The following is a 17,895-nucleotide window of genomic DNA, read 5'->3' as shown; positions in this document are numbered from 1 at the left end:
GCTCAGTCTGTTCCCAGGCTCCCCATCCCCAAAGACAATTTTTGGCAACCAAAAGTTGAACCTGGAAACAGTTCCCTCCTCTACCACCAGGTGGATTTTTCATCATTGGAATTTGGGAACTGCTAGTGATGAAAAGGTCGTGGGGAGGGCTGCTGCCCTTGAACCAAGAAATGCTCAGTGTTTGGGCAAATGCCTTATGCTGCCCCTGCTGCCTTTTGGCCCAGGGTAGGGGTCGCTGATGGACTCACTTCTTTCGGCTGTCTGAGAGAAGTCTCTAGGCCTCTAGCAGCCCCCCAGGACTGGGGTGAATCTGTCTCCTTTGTGGGGGGCAGAAGATGAGGCCACGGGAGGGTGGCTGAGGCCTGTGGTCTGCTCCACAGCTGTTTGGCAGTGGTTCCTTCCGAAGCTCTTCTGTTGCCAGGGCCTCAGTACCTGGCAGAGGTAAGAGCCAACTTAGATCCATGGTGGTGGTGAGCCTCTAGGCCGTCAGAGAAAGGCAGGCTCCCCTGGCTCCCTTGCACCAGCCCAGGTAGAATGTCTGTGTTTATGTGGCTCCTCACATTCCTGCAGCAACCAGGTATCTGCAGGAACCAGTGGGAGTGGAGGCAACCAACCTCGACTATCCTTTCTTCTGGAGGCAACAGAAGCCTGTCAGTGAGGGCTGAGAATGCCTGCCGTGGAGCATAGCCCTCCAAGTGACATGGCCCCATCTGGGACCTCTCCAGGGCATCCCACCTTGGAGAGCAGTGAGAGAACTGTGTGTCCACCCCCCTCCAGTGTGCACCCCATCACGATAGTAATGACCACTGTTTATTGGAGGCTTGCCTTGGGGCCAGGCACTGAGGTAGGCTTTTTAAATGAGCTGTTTCATTTAAAACTCATCTCCACCTGCATGGCAGAAAATACTACACCCATTTTATAAATGAGAAAACTGAGGATCCTTGGGGTTTAAGAATTTGCCCACGTTCACTCAAGTACTAACTAAGCTGGGATTTGACCTCAGGTCTATATGACTCTAATGGCAGTTCCCTGAGCCATTATATCTTCCTGCATCCTCAAACTCAAAATGCGTCTCTGTCCCCTTTTTGACAGCCAGTCTGAGAGTCTTGATCAAATCCCCAACAATGTGGCCCATGCAACCGAGGGCAAAATGGCCCGTGTGTGTTGGAAGGGGAAGCGTCGCAGCAAAGCCCGAAAGAAACGCAGGAAGAAGAGCTCAAAGTCGCTGGCTCAGGCAGGAGTGGCCTTGGCCAGACCCCTCCCCAGAACCCCCGAGCAGGAGAGCTGCACGGTCCCAGTGCAGGTGAGGCCCGCCACCACACGCCAGCCCCCGGGCCCTGGGCCCTGGCCGTCTGTCCTAACACCTGTGTTTTCCCCGCAGGAGGATGAGTCTCTGCTAGGAGCCCCGTATGTTAGAAACGCCCCACAGTTCACCAAGCCTCTGAAGGATCCAGACCTTGGCCAACTCTGTTTTAAGAAAGTAGGGGAGGGCCTACGGCCAGCACTGCCTCGATCAGAACTCCACAAACTCATCAGCCCCTTGCAATGTCTAAACCACGTGTGGAAGCTCCACCACCCCCAGGACGTAGGCCCCCTGCCCCAGCTCGCTCACCCGTTCCCCTACAGCAGACTGCCCCATCCATTCCCTTTCCACCCTCTGCAGCCCTGGAAACCTCACCCTCTAGAGTCCTTCTTCTTAGGCAAACTGGCCTGTGTAGACAGTCAGAAGCCCCTGCCTGGCCCACACCTGGGCAAACTGGCCTGTGTAGACAGTCAGAAGCCCCCGCCTGGCCCACACCTGGAGCCCAGCTGCCTGTCTCGTGGCACGCGTGAGAAGTTTTCGGTGGAAGAATACCTGGTGCACGCTCTGCAAGGCAGCGTGAGCTCAGGCCAGGCGCACAGCCTGGCCAGCCTGGCCAAGACCTGGTCGGCAGGGGGCTCCAAGCCCCAGGAGCGCAGCCCCGTAACTGAGGACAGTGAGGGGGTCCTGCTTACTGAGGTAAGTAGTCCCCCAAACACACGTACCCATACCACCACCACCACCAAGTCCAGGGCCGGGAGCAGCAGCTGGGTGTCACAGTGGGAGCTGCTGTGGGAGAAGACTCGGAACCTGCCAGACCCACTCTCCAGTTCCCACTCTTGGAGGGGGTGATTTTCTCTCTTTATCCGAGTCCCTCATGCATGTGACAACAAATCAAATAGTAGAAAATTGCTTATCACTGATGAAAAGCAGTGGTCTCCCACTCCACCTCCAGGCTCACTTTTCAGTCTTTTTAGCTATTTCTATTTTTAGTTTTTCTCATTGGTCACCTCATTATTGAATTGAGTGGGTCTGTGTATTTTATGAATAATCCATATACTGAGAAAGAGAGGAATAAGCAGATATCAATGGCAGGTGTTACCTCCTGACCCCCCAATACAGAAGATGAGGAGTTTGCCCGTCTTCTCTTCCCCTCCTTCCCTGTCCTCCAGTTCTCTTCCTGGATAACTCTGTAACTTGCAGTGACTTCTCCAGACTTAAATTTCTGGGTTTATTCCCTCCATCTTGACATTATTCCTGGTCCCCTGCCCCTCTCCTGTCCTTCCCTTTCTTCTACCTGATAGCTCCTGAGTTATCATTTTTCACTGTCAAGGTTGTTGACAGTTCTGTTTCTGTCCCACAACCACAAGTCCGGGAAGGTTTCTCTTCACAAGGATCGGCTTGTCTCTGGCAGCCGTGAGGCTCTTCTTTGCCTTCACCCTATTCCTAAAACCCCCTTTCTGGTCCTGCCCCCCAAGAGCCCTGCCTCAGACCTGGTGGTGTCTTTGGTTGTGAGGTCTCAGCCCCGGCAGCCTGGAAAGGACCACCGGCTCGAGAGCCTTCCTCACTGTAACCCTTCTTCCCGCCACTGAAACTGGCCTCTCTCTCCTGCCAACCCCAGAAACTCAAGCCAGTGGATTATGAGTACCGAGAAGAGGTCCACTGGGCCACGCGCCAGCCCTGCCTGGGCAGAGGCTCCTTCGGAGAGGTACACAGGATGGAGGACAAGCAGACCGGCTTCCAGTGTGCTGTCAAAAAGGTATGCCAGGGGTCCGGGGGCTAAAGAGGGAAGCCAGGTAGGCAGCCTGTTGCATTCCCTCTGCTTTCTTTCAGGGATAGGCACAGGGCGGCCATGGGTCTGACTTGTTAACAGAGCCTGGCTATTGCTAGGCACTCTGGGTCAGCTGGAACTGGAAGGGAGCAGTCTCAGTCACACGTCCCGGTCTGGGAGCTGCACTTGGTATGTGTGTACGTGAGAGGGGGAACAGCACTGTGCATGCAGCCTGGGCCACTCCTGATGCCAGGGCCCTTAGAGGCAAGTCAAAACCTGGAAGATGGTTGGGTCATCATGAAATTCATGTTGAGCTGAAATCCCTAAACCACAATAATGGGGCTGCCCACACCTGGACCGGAAGGTAATAACAAGAGCACGAGCCTCCACCTAACAGGTCCCTCCTGGAGAAGGCCTTGCACCTGGGGAGTCAGATGATCTGGTTTGAATTCAGGCTCTGCCTCCTGTCAGCCAGGTCCTGGAAGAACTGGAGACCAGAGAGGGTAGTGTGCCTCGCCCAAAGCCGCACAGCTGGGCCTGGACCTGAGGCCTCCTGTCAAATCACACTGTCCAGGCCCAGCAGCAGCAGATCTGCAGATCTCAAGAGTGTTAGCCCTGCTCCCCTTCAGCTCTCTTTTCTCTTACCCCTGACTCTCAGCTCACCTTGAGTAGAAGCCACCTTGTCCCTGGCACAAGCTCAGCCTGAGAGCGAGCACCCAGGACTTCAGAAGCCAGAAATCAGAAACATTTCTGTGGGCCATTTCTTTAGCCCGTGGGCAGGGTGAAATAAGCTAGCTCAAAGATAGACCTTGTTTTCAAGCAGCTTATATCAAAGACACTCTGAGCCTCAAAAGGAAAGAGACCGAATAGGCCCAGCACACTCAAGCCCGGTGCAGAGTGGACACTGCCATTGCCTTGGGTGCCTGTGGCTTTAAGGGGTAAGGCTACAAATGGGGATGTGAATAAACCTGGCTTCCCTGGCTCGTACGTGGGCCAAGGTGTTCGAGCTCTAGAGTTTTGGCCTCAGGGTGGTGGGATGAGAGAGGGGACTATCCGTAGGTATTACCCCAAACTTTAGACGTCCTGTTCAACTAAGCAAGCTCCACCCTACCACCCCCCACAGACCAAAACCCGTGCTGAGTTCTTGCCAGCATGGGGCATCATCTTGCACTGAGATGCCAAGGCCACGTGCCTGACCTCCTCAGCTGCAGTCCCCTCCCCAGGCCACCAGAGAAGGCGCAGCTGTCCCTCCTGAGAGGCGGGTGGGAGGAGGGTGACAGAGTGTGAAGTGTCCTGGAGATGAACGCCCAGTGCTGGGGAGCTTAGTCACTGGGCTTCTCAGCTGTTGCCCTGCTGAGGTTCTCAGAGTCCCAGGCAACAAGGTAAACAACCCTAATATAGTAGAAGAGGACAGACACCCCATTTCTCACCTCCCAAGGCAGTCAGAAGGCTCCCAGCACAGCGCACGGACTTCCAGCGCCAGAGCTGCTGCTCTCAGAACTGCCTCCTCCCATCCACGGACTCAGCGGGGAGGGCTTGTTGGCAGCCTGCACAGCTGCTCTGGTTGGGCAGACAGCCCCTCCTTTCTCTGGAGGGGAGGGGGTAGGGCAGGCAGTGGTGTCCTTTAGGATTTTCAGCTGGAAGATCTGAAAAACAGTTCTCTGCTAAGCGGGTAGGGATTGGGGGGTTAGGGGCAGGGACCCAAGGTCAGGCTGCATGTAGGGTCAGAGCAAGTCTGTGCACCCTCCAGTGCTCTCTGGGGAGGATCCAGGACAAGAAGCATCACGTGGTGACGCCAGCACTCCCTTGGGCCTCCTTCTAGAACATCTGTGGCCCCAGGTCAGATGCTGATTGGCCACAGGTCCAGGGTTTAATATAGAGGTTTTGTTTTGTAAGGTTTTGTTTGATCTTTTAATTATAAACAAATGCAGGCTCATTAGAAAAGAATTCAGATAAGACCAAAACAAGCAAAAGTCTCTCTGTTTCCCAGTCCTATTCGCAGGGGTAACCGCCCTTTGACACTAATCTTTCTAGACTTGTTATGCATCTATAAACTGTAGTTGTTTCTCATTAAAAGGAGATCTACTCTAGAGGTGGTTCTGTACCACGTTTCTCACGCACTAGTATTTCAGGGAGATTTCCTTGTTGGCACACGTACGTCTGTCTTGTGCTTTTTTACAGCCAGTGTAAGTTCTTATCCTAGTCAGTGGATGAATTCATAGGATCCATGAGCTCCTGGAACTTTATTGTGAAGTCTATATGTGTGTTATGTGGATGGGTGCACTCACATTTCTGATGGGGAAGGGTCCACATCATTTATCAGATTTTCAAAGGGATCTGTGCCCCAAACAGGGTTATAACTATTCATTTGAGAACATCTGGCTCGAGCGTAGAGTTATGGGAGCCTCCTTTTGACTCTGCCGCTGATCTGGGGTAGTGTGGCCTTGGCCATGTCAAGCCACTGAGCACCTGCTCTGTGCCAGATGCTCTGCTGGGGGCTGGAGACAGGGTGTGGAATCCACACGCCTGACCTAAAGGAGCTCGGTTTGTAACGGGATGGACGTTTACATGGCATAAAGACGGTGGAAGCAGCCATCAGTCAGGGACACAGACAAGGTAGGCCTGGACAAGTGTTTAGAAGGAAAATGGAATGAGGACCAAGGGGAGAATATCTCAATGGTGATGAGGAAATAGGGGGGAAAGCTCTTTTATTGGACTACTGTGTGCCCAGTACTGTGGTAGTCAGTGTCACGTATTTTATGTTCCTGGGATCTTTAAAAGAACTTATAGAATTGCTGTCATCCCCTTTTTTACTGATGAAATAAAACGGGATATGAATAGTAAAGAAAACAAGAGGGGAGAGTTTCAAGAAGGAAAAAGTGGTCCCCCAGTGTCAAGTGTGCGGGCAATTAAGTGGAGGGAAGTGGCTTGTGGATTCGGCAGTTAAGTGATGGCTGACCACGCTTCCACCTGGGTATGCTCCTGAATGTATGTAAAAACGTGCAGGATGTAAAAGCCAATACGCCTGGAAGGGCCTTCAGTGGGGCAGGGTAGCTGGCAGCTCTGGAGTTAGGCTTCCCCGACCAGAATCCCAGCTCAGATACTTTAAACCCAGTGACCTTGGGCAGGTTCCTTGTCAGGCTTCATATTTCTTCTCCGTAAAATGGGGATAGTGAGAATACCGCCTGATGGGCTGTTGTAAGGTGTCAATACCTAACACTTATAACGTGCTTAGAGCAGTGCCTGGCATGTGTTAAGTGGGCGTTAAATATTAGTTCTCATTAGCGTCTCATCACAGTCAGCCCCTCCCTTTATGGCTGAGGACACTGAAGTTCAGAGAGGGGAGGTGGGCCAGACAGGTAGATGGCCTGGACTAGAAGCCCCGTGTGCTTTCTCCCTAAAGTCCTGAGGGAGCTTTAGCCCAGCTCTCCCTAGGGCTGGCACAGACTTCTAAAGCATCTTGTGTTTTGAAGTGTCCCCTCCGACCCCTTTGGTCTGGTGACTGGGAATGTTTTTAACATTTCTAGGACACTCTAGAGGACTTATGGATTTCTTAAAAGTTAAAGGAGAGGTTCCCAAACTTTCTTGGTTCACAGCCTTAATGTCTCAGTAATTTTTTTGTGTGTGTGAGGAAAATTAGCCCTGAGCTAACATCCACTGCCAATCTCCCTCTTTTTTGTGGAGGAAGATTGGCCCTGGGCTGACATCCATGCCCATCTTCCTCCACTTTATGTGGGATGCCTGCTACAGCATGGCTTGACGAGCGGTGCGTAGGTCCGCGCCCAGGATACGAACCTGTGAACCCCGGGCCACTGCAGCAGAGTGCACGAACTTAACCGTTAACGCCACCAGGCCAGCCCCTCAGTAATATTTTTTTCATGGCACTCCAGGCCAAAACAAGCACCTAACAGTTCCATTTATTAAATAGTTAGGTCAGATAATGTTTTTATCTTAACAACCTAACATCCATTTGAATGATAATGCACATAAGTTGAAAGAAAAATGTTTCTTCTATTCTTAAACCACCATAATTACTGAGATGTATGCCTTCTTGGGCACCACACAGCTTCTCCAGCTTTGAAATCAGATTGGACACCATCACCTTCATTTCCTGCTCCACATTTTCCCCCTGAAGTACTTTTTATCACAGCAGCCTGCAAAAACCTAGCTTCGTAAAGATGTATGATCAAAAGGAATGCAGCGCGATCTACTGTTGAAACTGAACTGTGTCGAGCTGGCAGTTGACGCGGTGTCCTGCAGATGTCATGATCCTCGCTGTTTCCCTCAAATGTAAAATATCATGAGTTCTCTGCGGGGCCTTGAGGTTTGGGCCCCCACAGTTTGGGAGCAGTAGGGTTAAAGACATTTGCTAATACAAGTCCTGTTGGTGAATTAGTTCCAACTCAAGTTCAGAGCCGGAAACACTGACAAAGAGTCAAAGTTCATGCAAGTTGATTAACCAAACCAGATATTCTTTAAGTAACCAGAAGAAAGACATTTTCCACTGATAGGCAAAAGTCCAAAAGCCCCACGTCGTCAGAGCTCCCGTTTGCCAAGTCAGCGGTCTCCAAGGGAAACTGCCAGGTCCTGACTGATTTCTTCCAGGCTGCTTTTGTTACCACTGGCGCCCCCTGGTGGTACCTCCCAAGGCTAACATGAGAACCAGCAACAGCCAGAAAGGAGGACGTCTCTGTTAGGCAGGCTAAGCTTTTAAATAAGCTGCTCTTATTTGAGCTGGAGGGAGGAGGTGGAGAGCTAGCATTTCCTGAGCATGCACTGGTTGCCAGGCCAGGTGCTGGTTACCATCCCTCCGAATCCTCACTGTACCCAGGAGCAGAAGTCAGTGTCCCCACCATTCACATATGGAAATACAGCTTAGGGGAATTCATCTACTTTTGGAAGTGGCCTAGCCGGGGTCGCAGCCCAGGATCTATGTATCCAAGGCCTATTTCTTCCCGCCATGCCATGCTGGTCCATGCAGAAAGGAGTGGGTGGTCCCAGGGCTGCCAGTCCATGGTGGGAGGGGGCCTTGGCCAACCCCCTCCCCAGAAGCCACTCCTGTGCCCAGATGCTGGGGAAACAGCTGCAAACAGAATAAACAAACACTGCCCCATCTATGCGGACATTTTAGTCCTCAGGGGAGAAGACAAATAATTATGAGTTGAGAAGGGTGCTGAGGATCCAGAGGCACTGACAGCCAGAATCTTGGCACATCAGCTCTGGCTTCAGATAAGTCAGAAACCCACAATCTGAAACGTAGACATGGGTGTTGATAAATAAAAGGTCCCATGTCCTAGAAATTGCCCACAGATTTGGGCTGGGGAAAAAAATGTTCTGTGTTTGGCAGATTTGAGGGTGGGCTGCTAGCATGCCAGGAGCCTGGATAAGGACTGTAGTTTTTGTGTGACTGTAAGTGTTTTTGCACATCAGCACTCAGAGCTTTAATCAAGTACTGGGAATTGCCCTTGACCCCAAGGGCGTGAGGGACACAGTTTAGTGTCTGAGGGCCCTGCCAGACCTCGGAATCGTCACTGGGAACCTCAGCGGTCTCTGTGCATGGAGCACCAAGGGTCCTGACAGGATGCCAGGGAGCCAGCCCTGGGCCCTCACCCTGACTCGCAGCCACCTCTGGGCCCTTCCAGGTGCGAGTCGAAGTGTTTCGGGCAGAGGAGTTGATGGCGTGTGCAGGATTGACCTCGCCCAGAATTGTCCCTTTGTATGGAGCTGTGAAGGAAGGTCCTTGGGTCAACATCTTCATGGAACTGCTAGAAGGTAAGGAGCCGGGTGCCACTCTTTCTCCCTGAAATTCAGAGCCAGGGGTTTCCCCTACTCTTGCCCAGGTTGACCTTGGTTCCCAGTCAGTCCGTTTTTAACCTCTTGACCCTGTGACATCGGCAGGAAAGGCCTGCTTTCCACCACCTGCCCTTCAAGGCCTTTGCCCTTGGCTTGCTTGGAGGCCTGGAAAAGCCCCATGTAAAGACTGGCTATTGGTCTCCTAGGTGGCTCGCTGGGCCAGCTCATAAAGCAGAAGGGCTGTCTGCCAGAGGACCGGGCCCTTTACTACCTAGGCCAGGCTCTGGAAGGGCTGGAATACCTCCATACCCGAAGGATTCTGCACGGAGATGTCAAAGGTGAGGCTCAGGCCCCCACAGCCCTGGTCCCCATTGAGCTCCTTTCTCACCCCATCCTGCCTGATTTCCTCCAGATTTTCTGGGCCTGGCTGGTCGTCTCCAGTGGCAGGGCCTGAGTCAGGCCAAGAGGGCTGTGCCAGGGGAAGGGGAAGAGTGTTCTCCAGGCCCTCAGCCTGGCACTGTAGTTTCCAGTGGGTGGTGCCCACAGAGAACTACAGATGGAGCTCCCACACATTGGTGACCACTTTGGGGGGGGGTGGCGTCCCCAGGAGTAAGCTCTGCTCCTGTCCCCTCACCCTCGGCGATCCTGCCTGCTGCCTGCCTCTAGCCTGAACCGATACCCTCCTCCCTTCCTCCATGACTAATGAAACTAATCAGAAACAGCAGCTGCCGTGTAGGGTCAGCCAGAAAATTGCCTCACTGGAGGTCCAGATTGGGCTGGGGCCCGACGTGACTCACCTGTTCCTCTTCTTCCCGGGGGGCGGCCTGGCAGCTGACAATGTGCTGCTGTCCAGCGACGGGAGCCGTGCCGCCCTCTGCGACTTTGGCCATGCTGTGTGCCTTCAACCTGATGGCCTGGGGAAGTCCTTGCTCACAGGTAAGCCCCCCTCCCTGCCCCTCCTCAGGATGACAGTAGCCAATGGCCTTTACTAAGCATTAGCCGTGTGCCTTCTCCTGTACTTTCCATAATGGCAACCAGAGACGAGAGCACTTTACGTCCACCATTCTGTTTCAGCCCCACAACCACCCTCGGTTATCATAAGGCTTTGTTGTTAAGCTTAAATGCAGTAGGGCATGCCAGGTGCTCATTCCTGATGTTCCTGTTACACAGAGAAGGGAACGGAAAGGCTGGGTGCCTCGCCCTAGGTCCCAGGTCTTCTGCCTTGGAGCCCCCATGGCTCCACTCCTGTTGGTCAGCCTTACTGGCAGAGCTGTGCTCCCAGCCTGGGACCTCAGCCCTCCTGCGCCTCTGAGAGCACAGTTTCAGGAAGCACAGTGGGGAGGCTGACCAAGGGGCCTGGGCTCTGTCACTGGAGAAATGTCTATTCTTAACTTATATTTTTCTGATTATTAAAATAATCCATGCCCATTGTAAAATATTTGGCAATTATAGAGTTAAGTGGTATAGAAGGAGAGGAAAAAAAGAATTCTCACCATTCCTCTTGCCCAGAGAGATAATCATGAATATTTTAGATAATTCCTTCCAGGTCTTTTTTTCTTTTTTTTTCTGTACATAGTTAAGGCCATTATAACACGATTTTGTGCCTTGCTTTTTTCATTTATAGCATTAAGCATAAAATGATTTCATTTTGACCGAAGGGAAAACAATCTTTTAGAAGGGATTCTTTGTTGCTAAAACACTGAGTTGATAGTTCTAAATATGTAAACTGAACATGGACACCTGACCTCCACTTCAAAATATCTTTAGTGTTTTTTTTCTTATATAAAAGTAATTTCTGGGGCTGGCCCGGTGGCACAAGCGGTTAAGTGCACGCGCTTCACTGCGGCGGCCCGGGATTCACTGGTTTGGATCCCAGGCGCGCACTGACGCACCGTTTGGCAAGCCATGCTGTGGCAGCGTCCCATATAAAGTGGAGGAAGATGGGCATGGATGTTAGCCCAGGGCCAGTCTTCCTCAGCAAAAAAAGAGGAGGATTGGCAGATGTTAGCACAGGGCTGATCTTCCTCACAAAAAAATAATAATAATAATAATTTCTAATATCTTGTAGAAAGTAGAGCTAAACAAAAATAAAAAATACAAATCACCAGAAAAAATACTGTTAACATCTAGTATCAATCCTCCTAGTCTTCTATTCATGTAAGTTTTCTAATATTGTGTTTTTCACTTACTAAAATTTCAGGAACATCATACCATTAATTAGTCTTCTACAACCTAATTTTCAATGTCCAGGCCCTTCCCTATTTTTAAAAAGCACTTCAAGATTGTTCCACAGGACAGAGCCCGTATTTTGGATGATGTATTCTTTGTACCAGTCCCCAACAGACTCCCCGACTTAGCTCATCCCCAGCAAGTTTGATGTGGAGGTTTTATCTCTATTTAAAATAAGAGACAGATTCACAGTATCTCAGGAATTGACTGGTGTGGTCATTGCCGAGGCTGTTGCCTGTCAGAGTTCACAGTTGACTTTTCTGTCTCGCCTCGCCTCCCCAGGGGACTACATCCCTGGCACAGAGACCCACATGGCTCCAGAGGTGGTGATGGGCAAGCCCTGTGATGCCAAGGTGGACGTCTGGAGCAGCTGTTGCATGATGCTGCACATGCTCAACGGCTGCCACCCGTGGACCCAGTACTTCCGAGGGCCGCTCTGCCTCAAGGTCGGTGACAGCACAGGGGAAGGCCAGGAGGGAAAGCCAGTGGGGCCATGGCACCGGGCTGCAGGCTTGAGGTGGCCTCCCATTTGGCTTTTCCTCAGTGACAGATGTGAGCAGGGAGCAGGGCGAGGCCTCATCATAAATGTGGGATCCTAACTAAAATACTTGCCACCCGAATCTGGGGTTCCAAAGGGAGATCCCAGGTGAGGGGTCTCCTTGAGTTCCTGGCAAGTCAGGGCTCTCTTGCGTCCATACCACCTCCATCTGCCTCCTGACAGGCTGGGCCTGGAGGTCATGGGCACCTTGCTCCCTGGCTCCGGACTGTCCTACTTGGCCCCTTTTTCCCCTTTTCTTGAAGTCCCAGCCCTCACTCTAACCCAAGCTGCTCCAGTCCTTGTGGCAGACCCCAACACAGCAGGGTGGGGGAGAGTGGGGAGGAGCAAGCACAGAAGGTGGGTGCTGGAAAGCGAGGGGGAGGCGGGCCTCACATGTTGTCTTTTGCTGCCCAGATTGCCAGTGAGCCTCCGCCTGTGAGGGAGATCCCACCCTCATGTGCCCCACTCACAGCCCAGGCCATCCAGGAGGGGCTGAGGAAAGAGCCTGTCCAGCGAGCGTCTGCGGTAGAGCTGGGGGAAAAGGTCAGCCTGGCACTGCAGCATGGTAAGAGCCTGTGCTGGCTGCAGGGGGCGGGAGAGACCACAGGGCTGTGTAGTGATCGAGAGCAAGGTACTCGACCCCTCAGAGCCTTAGTTTCCCATCTAGAGCATGGAGATGACACCAGCTTCAGGCTTGTTGGGAAGATTGAGGTGATGGGAGTAAAAGTGCGGAGTACTCTGCCTTGATGCAGAGCACAGAACAGCCTGCCTGGGCCTTAAAACCGCAGTGCTGGGTCAAAAGAGGCCCAGCAGAGAACACAATACCTTTTATTTATTTATTTTTTTTTTTGAGGAAGATCAGCCCTGAGCTAACATCCACTGCCAATCCTCCTCCTTTTCCTCCCCAAAGCCCCAGTAGATAGCTGTATGCCACAGCTGCACATCCCTGCAGTCGCTGTACGTGGGACGCGGCCTCAGCATGGCTGGAGAAGCGGTACATCGGTGCGTGCCCGGGACCCGAACCCGGGCTGCCAATAGCAGAGCACGCACACTCGACCGCTAAGCCACGGGGCCGGCCCAACACAATACCTTTTATAAATGAAAAATTGATAAATAAAAACAACACACACTTTTGAAGAATGTGGTCAAACCCAAAGTGACACATCGGACATAACAGACTGTCACCTGGGGGCTGGGCAGGGGAAAGGCAGTGGTTATGGGAATGACAAGGGAGTAAACAGGAGAAAGACCTTGCAGAGTCCCCCAGACATAGATGAGAGTTATACTGGCCCTGGGGCTGAATGCCCCCCACTCCAGAGAAATGGTGCCCTCAGGAAGCACTGACTGTGGGGAGGGAGGGGTAGGAGAGACGGAGGGTCAGGGACGCCAGTTTACCTGGGAACTCTGAGTTGGTGTCACCCCAGAGTTGGTGTCACCCCAGAGCTGTTTTTAAATGTTCTGTTTATTATTAACATTAACAAAGTCCTTCTCTGGAGCCAATTCAGTAATTTTTAAGTTTGCAGTTGGTTACCTAGAAGGAAAATGGGATAAAAGACAGAAATCTTGTCCTTTTCCCGTTATAGGAGGCCATCTTATGGAAGACGCCTCCTCCAGAGACCACAAGCTTCCCTCCTGAATTGTGTCCCTTCGTGGGGGCAAGAGTCCTCCCTCACTGCTTGCTTCTAGCCTCCTCTGCTAGGGAAAGGCCACCTGGCCTGGCCTTGCGTCTGTGCTGACTCGTTTCCACCTCACCACGCGTGCTCTCTGTTTTGTAGTGGGCGGTCTGAGGAGTCCTTGGAGGGGAGAGTATAAAGAGCCAAGACGTCCACCGCCATACCACGACCACCCACCGCCAAGCCCAGCCCCCTCTCACCAGACCCTATGTGCCCAGCCCAGGGAGCTCTCGCCAGGGCCCCCGGGGCCCCAGCCAGCTGAAGACACAACAGGCAGGGCCTGCAAGCTCCAACCTCCTCTACCCCCAGAGCCCCCGGAGCGGAACAAGTCTCCGGGCCTGAACTGGGGCAAGGAGGAGTCAGGGACATGGGAACCCTTGCCTCTGTCGTCCCTGGACCCGGCCCCCGCCAAAAACCCCAGCTCGCCAGAGCGGAAATCAACCTTCCCCGAGCAGGAACTGCAGCAGCTGGAAATAGGTATGCGCAGCCGCAGCTGCGGCCTCTGGCCACCCCACCCCCCACCCCAAGGCCTGCGCTTCATCCTCTTTCCGGCCAGCGTGGGTTCTCTTCCAGCCCCTTCCCCAGAGGTCGGCTCCTGCAGTCCGCACGGGAAGAACCCTGACGGCACAGCCGGACCCCTCCCAGTCTTGCACAGCCGTCTTCTGCTCTTCTCTGCAGAATTATTTCTGAACAGCCTGTCCCAGCCGTTCTCTCTAGAGGAACAGGAGCAAATTCTCTCGTGCCTCAGCGTTGACAGCCTCTCCCTGTCAGATGACAGTGAGAAGGTGAGTTGGCCGTGGACCAGGAGCCAGGGCACAGAGCAGGTGGCTTTGTGTCCAGCTGGTGAACAGGCTGTGGGCAAGTAGTGGGTAAAGAGAGCATGACAGGGTCACCCCATCCTTCTGGGAGGGGTCCTCCCAGGGGCAGGGAGTCCTGTTTTCTCACAGTGAGACAGTCCATCTTCAACACGCTAGGAATCAGGAAATGGATTCGCTCCTAGGGATAGTAGGGAAGAGGCCTAGGCTTTGGTCTCCATAGAAATACCCCTCACTCTTCCTCCAGCCCAGAGCCCCTCACAAGCTCAGCCCCCTGCTTAGCCTCAAAAGTGCCCAGTAGATGTAAAAAAAAAAAAAAAAAAAGTGCCCAGTAGAGCCATGCTCTAGTCTAGGACATGAGCGGTTCCTCACCCCGGGGGAGGGCCCAGGACCCCTTTGCCCCAAATCAGACCAAGGCCAGGATGGTTCCCTGAGCCCAGGGCCCTGAGTCTGTGCCCACCCTTGTTGTTTCAGAACCCGTCAAAGGCCTCTCAGAGCTCACGGGACACCCTGAGTTCTGGCGTGCACTCGTGGAGCAGCCAGGCAGAGGCTCGAAGCTCCAGCTGGAACATGGTGCTGGCCCGCGGGCGGCCCACCGACACACCGAGCTATTTCAATGGTACAGTCCAACACCACCTGCTCAGCCCCCACAGCACCTGATCCGCTTGGGACTAGGGAGTCTGAGAGGTTTATGTCTCCCCTTCCCTGACAGAGTGGGGCAGTGAAGGACCGTTGCCCCTCATTGGCTACGGATGGAGTCCCAGAATGTCCCCAGCTTGGGGTGGAGAGCAGTCTCTCCTGGCCTGGAATCAAGAAACTGAGCAGTGAATGTCTTCTGAAGGGAAAGGGAAGAACAGGACCCCATGAGCACTTTAATCAAGAATTCAGCCACACGTTTGCTGGGATCCTGCTCTGGGATTTGGAGTCAGAATTTGAGAGAGACAGCATCTATAGAACTTCTTAGTTTTCAAGCTCGGCTGCATAGCTTATGTTGTGATTTTGGTAGACCAGGGCTTCATCAGCTCACAGGTCCCTGGCCCTCCCCCGGGGCCAGTGTGACTCATGGCATCAAGCCACCATGGCCTGGCCAGTGGCCACTCCAGCTCGGGGCACATTACAATCTAAGTTGCCCACAATGTAATTTGCTTCCAGTTTTTTCCTGCTTTGTGTGCAAGTTGAAATACTACTTCCCCATAGGAGCCAACCTTAGCTCTTTGCAGTGTGCAGGCCAAATGCCAGGTGCAGCTAACGGGTGTATAACATTAGGGCCACTCAGCCTAAATGTCATCCCTGTAGCTTCCTCACAGCCAACCTGCTTCCCTCCATATAGGGCTCCTTAGGGAGCCAGCTGCCGCTCTCGTGATGGTTACCTTGCCTGCCTTCCAGGTGTGAAAGTCCAAATACAGTCTATCAACGGTGAACACCTGCACATCCGGGAGTTCCACCGGGTCAAGGTGGGAGACATCGCAACTGGCATCAGCAGCCAGGTAAGGGGGCAGGCACACGCTTCGGGGCAGAGCCCCAAAAGCCAGTGCACCTGGCCCAGCCCTCCAGGAGGAAGGCTTTTAAATAAGTAGAAATCGCTCCCTAAGGAATACTTGGTCTTGGATGTCCCCCAGGGTCTCAGGGCAAGACTGGCAGTGGTGATTGAGGGGTCCTCAGGACCCACATTTGGGTCAGGTGAGATTCTCCAAGTCCTCCAGAATGAAAGGCAGATAATGCCCTGAGGGGTGCCTACTTGTCTGGAAGGAGGTGTCTTCCAGCGCAGGAGGCGACTGTCACCTTTACACTTCTGAGCCCCGTGCCACTGTCTCAGGCCCACTGGTTTGCTCTTCCCCCAGATCCCGGCTGCAGCCTTCAGCTTGGTGACCAAGGATGGGCAGCCTGTACGCTATGACATGGAGGTGCCAGACTCGGGCATCGACCTGCAGTGCACCCTGGCCCCTGATGGCAGCTTCGCCTGGAGCTGGAGGGTCAAGCATGGCCAGCTGGAGAACAGGCCCTAACCCAGCCTTCTGCTACTGGCTCCACTCTGCCAGAAGCAGCCTTCCTTCTCGGTGCTCAGTGCTACCCCTGAGACACAGGCTCAGCCTGCTCCCAGGGACCTGCCACCCCCTGGCTCAGCAGTGGGATCAGGGGCTAGCAGCGGCAAAGTAGGAGCCAGCAAAACGCCTCCCAGGATTTCCCACCTGAGTGCTGCCTGACCCCACCAAGAGAACGCCCCATGCCCACATGAGGAGGAGGAGGAAGGCAGGAGGCCTCTTCCCACAGGGAACAGAGGGGTCCTCTCTGCCCTGGTCCAAACAAGCTGGCCTGACCTATTGGATCAGTGACCACTTGCTGGCAGTCAGGGGAGAGTAGCTTCCGGGCTGTGTCTGGGAGAGGTGGGAGAGCCCCTCGGCCTCCAGGCACGTGTGAGGGTGGCGGGTGTCTAAGGACCCACATCCAGGTCCAGTACAGGAGCGGGGCGGCAAGTGTGCCTGCCCTTGGACTAATGGGGGCCCTCTGACCCCGTGTCTGGCCGTCACACCCCCTTTTAGATCTAGGAACTCTTCAGACGAAGTCAGGGAGGGTGGGATGCTGACACTGGGACGTGTCCCTAGGAGGATGCACCACACTTTTCAGGATGTTGCAACACAGGTCCTGAGCTGAATTCAGCTTCAGTCAAGGACCAAAGAAGGTGTTGAAGTGAAGTGGTTCTCAGTCCCCAAGCACGTGCCCCTTTGCTGCTGGCCACCACTCTTCACGAGAGCGGCAGCCCCCAAGCCCCACCTGCAGGCCCACACGGCTGCTGACTGGCTGGCACTCGGTTCCCCCGTCGGTAAAAGTAAAGGGGACCGACCGCAAGACCCACCTGACGGGACCGGTCTGAGGGGGGGCGTGATAGAGGCGAAAGAACGCGGCGCTACTCTTCTGCGGCCACGGCTTCAACATCTTGCACACCAGCTTCCCCACACCCGGCTCAGGCACCACACCACACTGACCCTGCCCTGCCCTTGGCCTCGGGGCACTGCCAGCTGCACTTTGCACTCTGATGACCTCAAAGCACTTTCATGGCTGCCCTCCAGGAGGGCAGGTCAGTGGCTCTGCATGAGCACAGCAGGCCAGGAGATGGGGTGAAGGGACACAAGTCTTGACCTATCTCCATGCGTGTAACCTTCAAATCTGCTGATTTCTATTAGATGAGTCCCCCCATCCCCATTGCCTCAGCCCAGCCTCTTCTTCGGGGGGTGCTGATCAGGACTCATGTAGCATTAATCAACTGTGAATCATTGAGGGGTGAGGAGCCTGCTAGCCTTAGCGTCTGGGGATCGGGGGGGTTGTCCCTTGAGATTCCTCCTTGGGAGAAGCTCGTCTCCACATCTGTCCAGCTGTACACATGGAGCCACACTGCTCCCCAGGGAGAGACCCCCCCAGCCCCCATGACGGGAAGAACTGGGTATTACAAGCAGCGGGCGGGTTGGTATTACAGAGTTCGGGTTGTAGAGAACTCTTTATAAGCAATAAAATTTGCAGTGATGATATGTTTTCAGGCCATGGCTGTCTCCACTCGCGCCTGCCTGCTTGCTGAAGCTCAGATCCTAACAGCTGCCTCCCTTTGCCTTCTGGGTGGGATCTTGTCAAGTCTGCCCCTTGTTTGGGGCAAGGACTGTTTTCAGCCTTTGAATGGGCTGCTTTTCCCACCACTCCTCCCAGTGAGGACTTCCAGTCCCACCTCTGGGCTATCCATTCAGACCAGTTAGGCAAGATGCCCCACCTGGTGGCAGCAGGGAAGT

At 53.6% G+C, this 17,895-nt stretch overlaps 1 protein-coding gene across 2 annotated transcripts in view; it reads left to right on the top strand.

Annotated features, from left to right (window-relative positions):
- The window catches only part of MAP3K14 (mitogen-activated protein kinase kinase kinase 14), a 38,290-nt gene extending 20,649 nt beyond the window's left edge, over nucleotides 1-17,641 (top strand). For both annotated transcript variants that reach the window (XM_004432587.3, XM_087441316.1), the window contains 13 exons: nucleotides 1,093-1,303; nucleotides 1,382-1,999; nucleotides 2,922-3,059; nucleotides 8,714-8,843; nucleotides 9,071-9,202; nucleotides 9,696-9,800; nucleotides 11,376-11,539; nucleotides 12,046-12,196; nucleotides 13,407-13,781; nucleotides 13,983-14,089; nucleotides 14,594-14,738; nucleotides 15,506-15,606; nucleotides 15,961-17,641. In XM_004432587.3, the coding sequence (XP_004432644.1) occupies nucleotides 1,093-1,303; nucleotides 1,382-1,999; nucleotides 2,922-3,059; nucleotides 8,714-8,843; nucleotides 9,071-9,202; nucleotides 9,696-9,800; nucleotides 11,376-11,539; nucleotides 12,046-12,196; nucleotides 13,407-13,781; nucleotides 13,983-14,089; nucleotides 14,594-14,738; nucleotides 15,506-15,606; nucleotides 15,961-16,125 (2,542 nt within the window). In that variant the 3' untranslated portion in view covers nucleotides 16,126-17,641. The remainder of the gene's footprint in view (nucleotides 1-1,092; nucleotides 1,304-1,381; nucleotides 2,000-2,921; nucleotides 3,060-8,713; nucleotides 8,844-9,070; nucleotides 9,203-9,695; nucleotides 9,801-11,375; nucleotides 11,540-12,045; nucleotides 12,197-13,406; nucleotides 13,782-13,982; nucleotides 14,090-14,593; nucleotides 14,739-15,505; nucleotides 15,607-15,960) is intronic.
- Nucleotides 17,642-17,895: the final 254 nt, after the last annotated feature.

Source organism: Ceratotherium simum, chromosome 16 (genome assembly GCF_057802395.1).
Source record: "Ceratotherium simum simum isolate JZ-2026a chromosome 16, ASM5780239v1, whole genome shotgun sequence".
NCBI lineage: Eukaryota > Metazoa > Chordata > Mammalia > Perissodactyla > Rhinocerotidae > Ceratotherium > Ceratotherium simum.
This window is presented reverse-complemented; position numbering and strand designations above follow the sequence as displayed.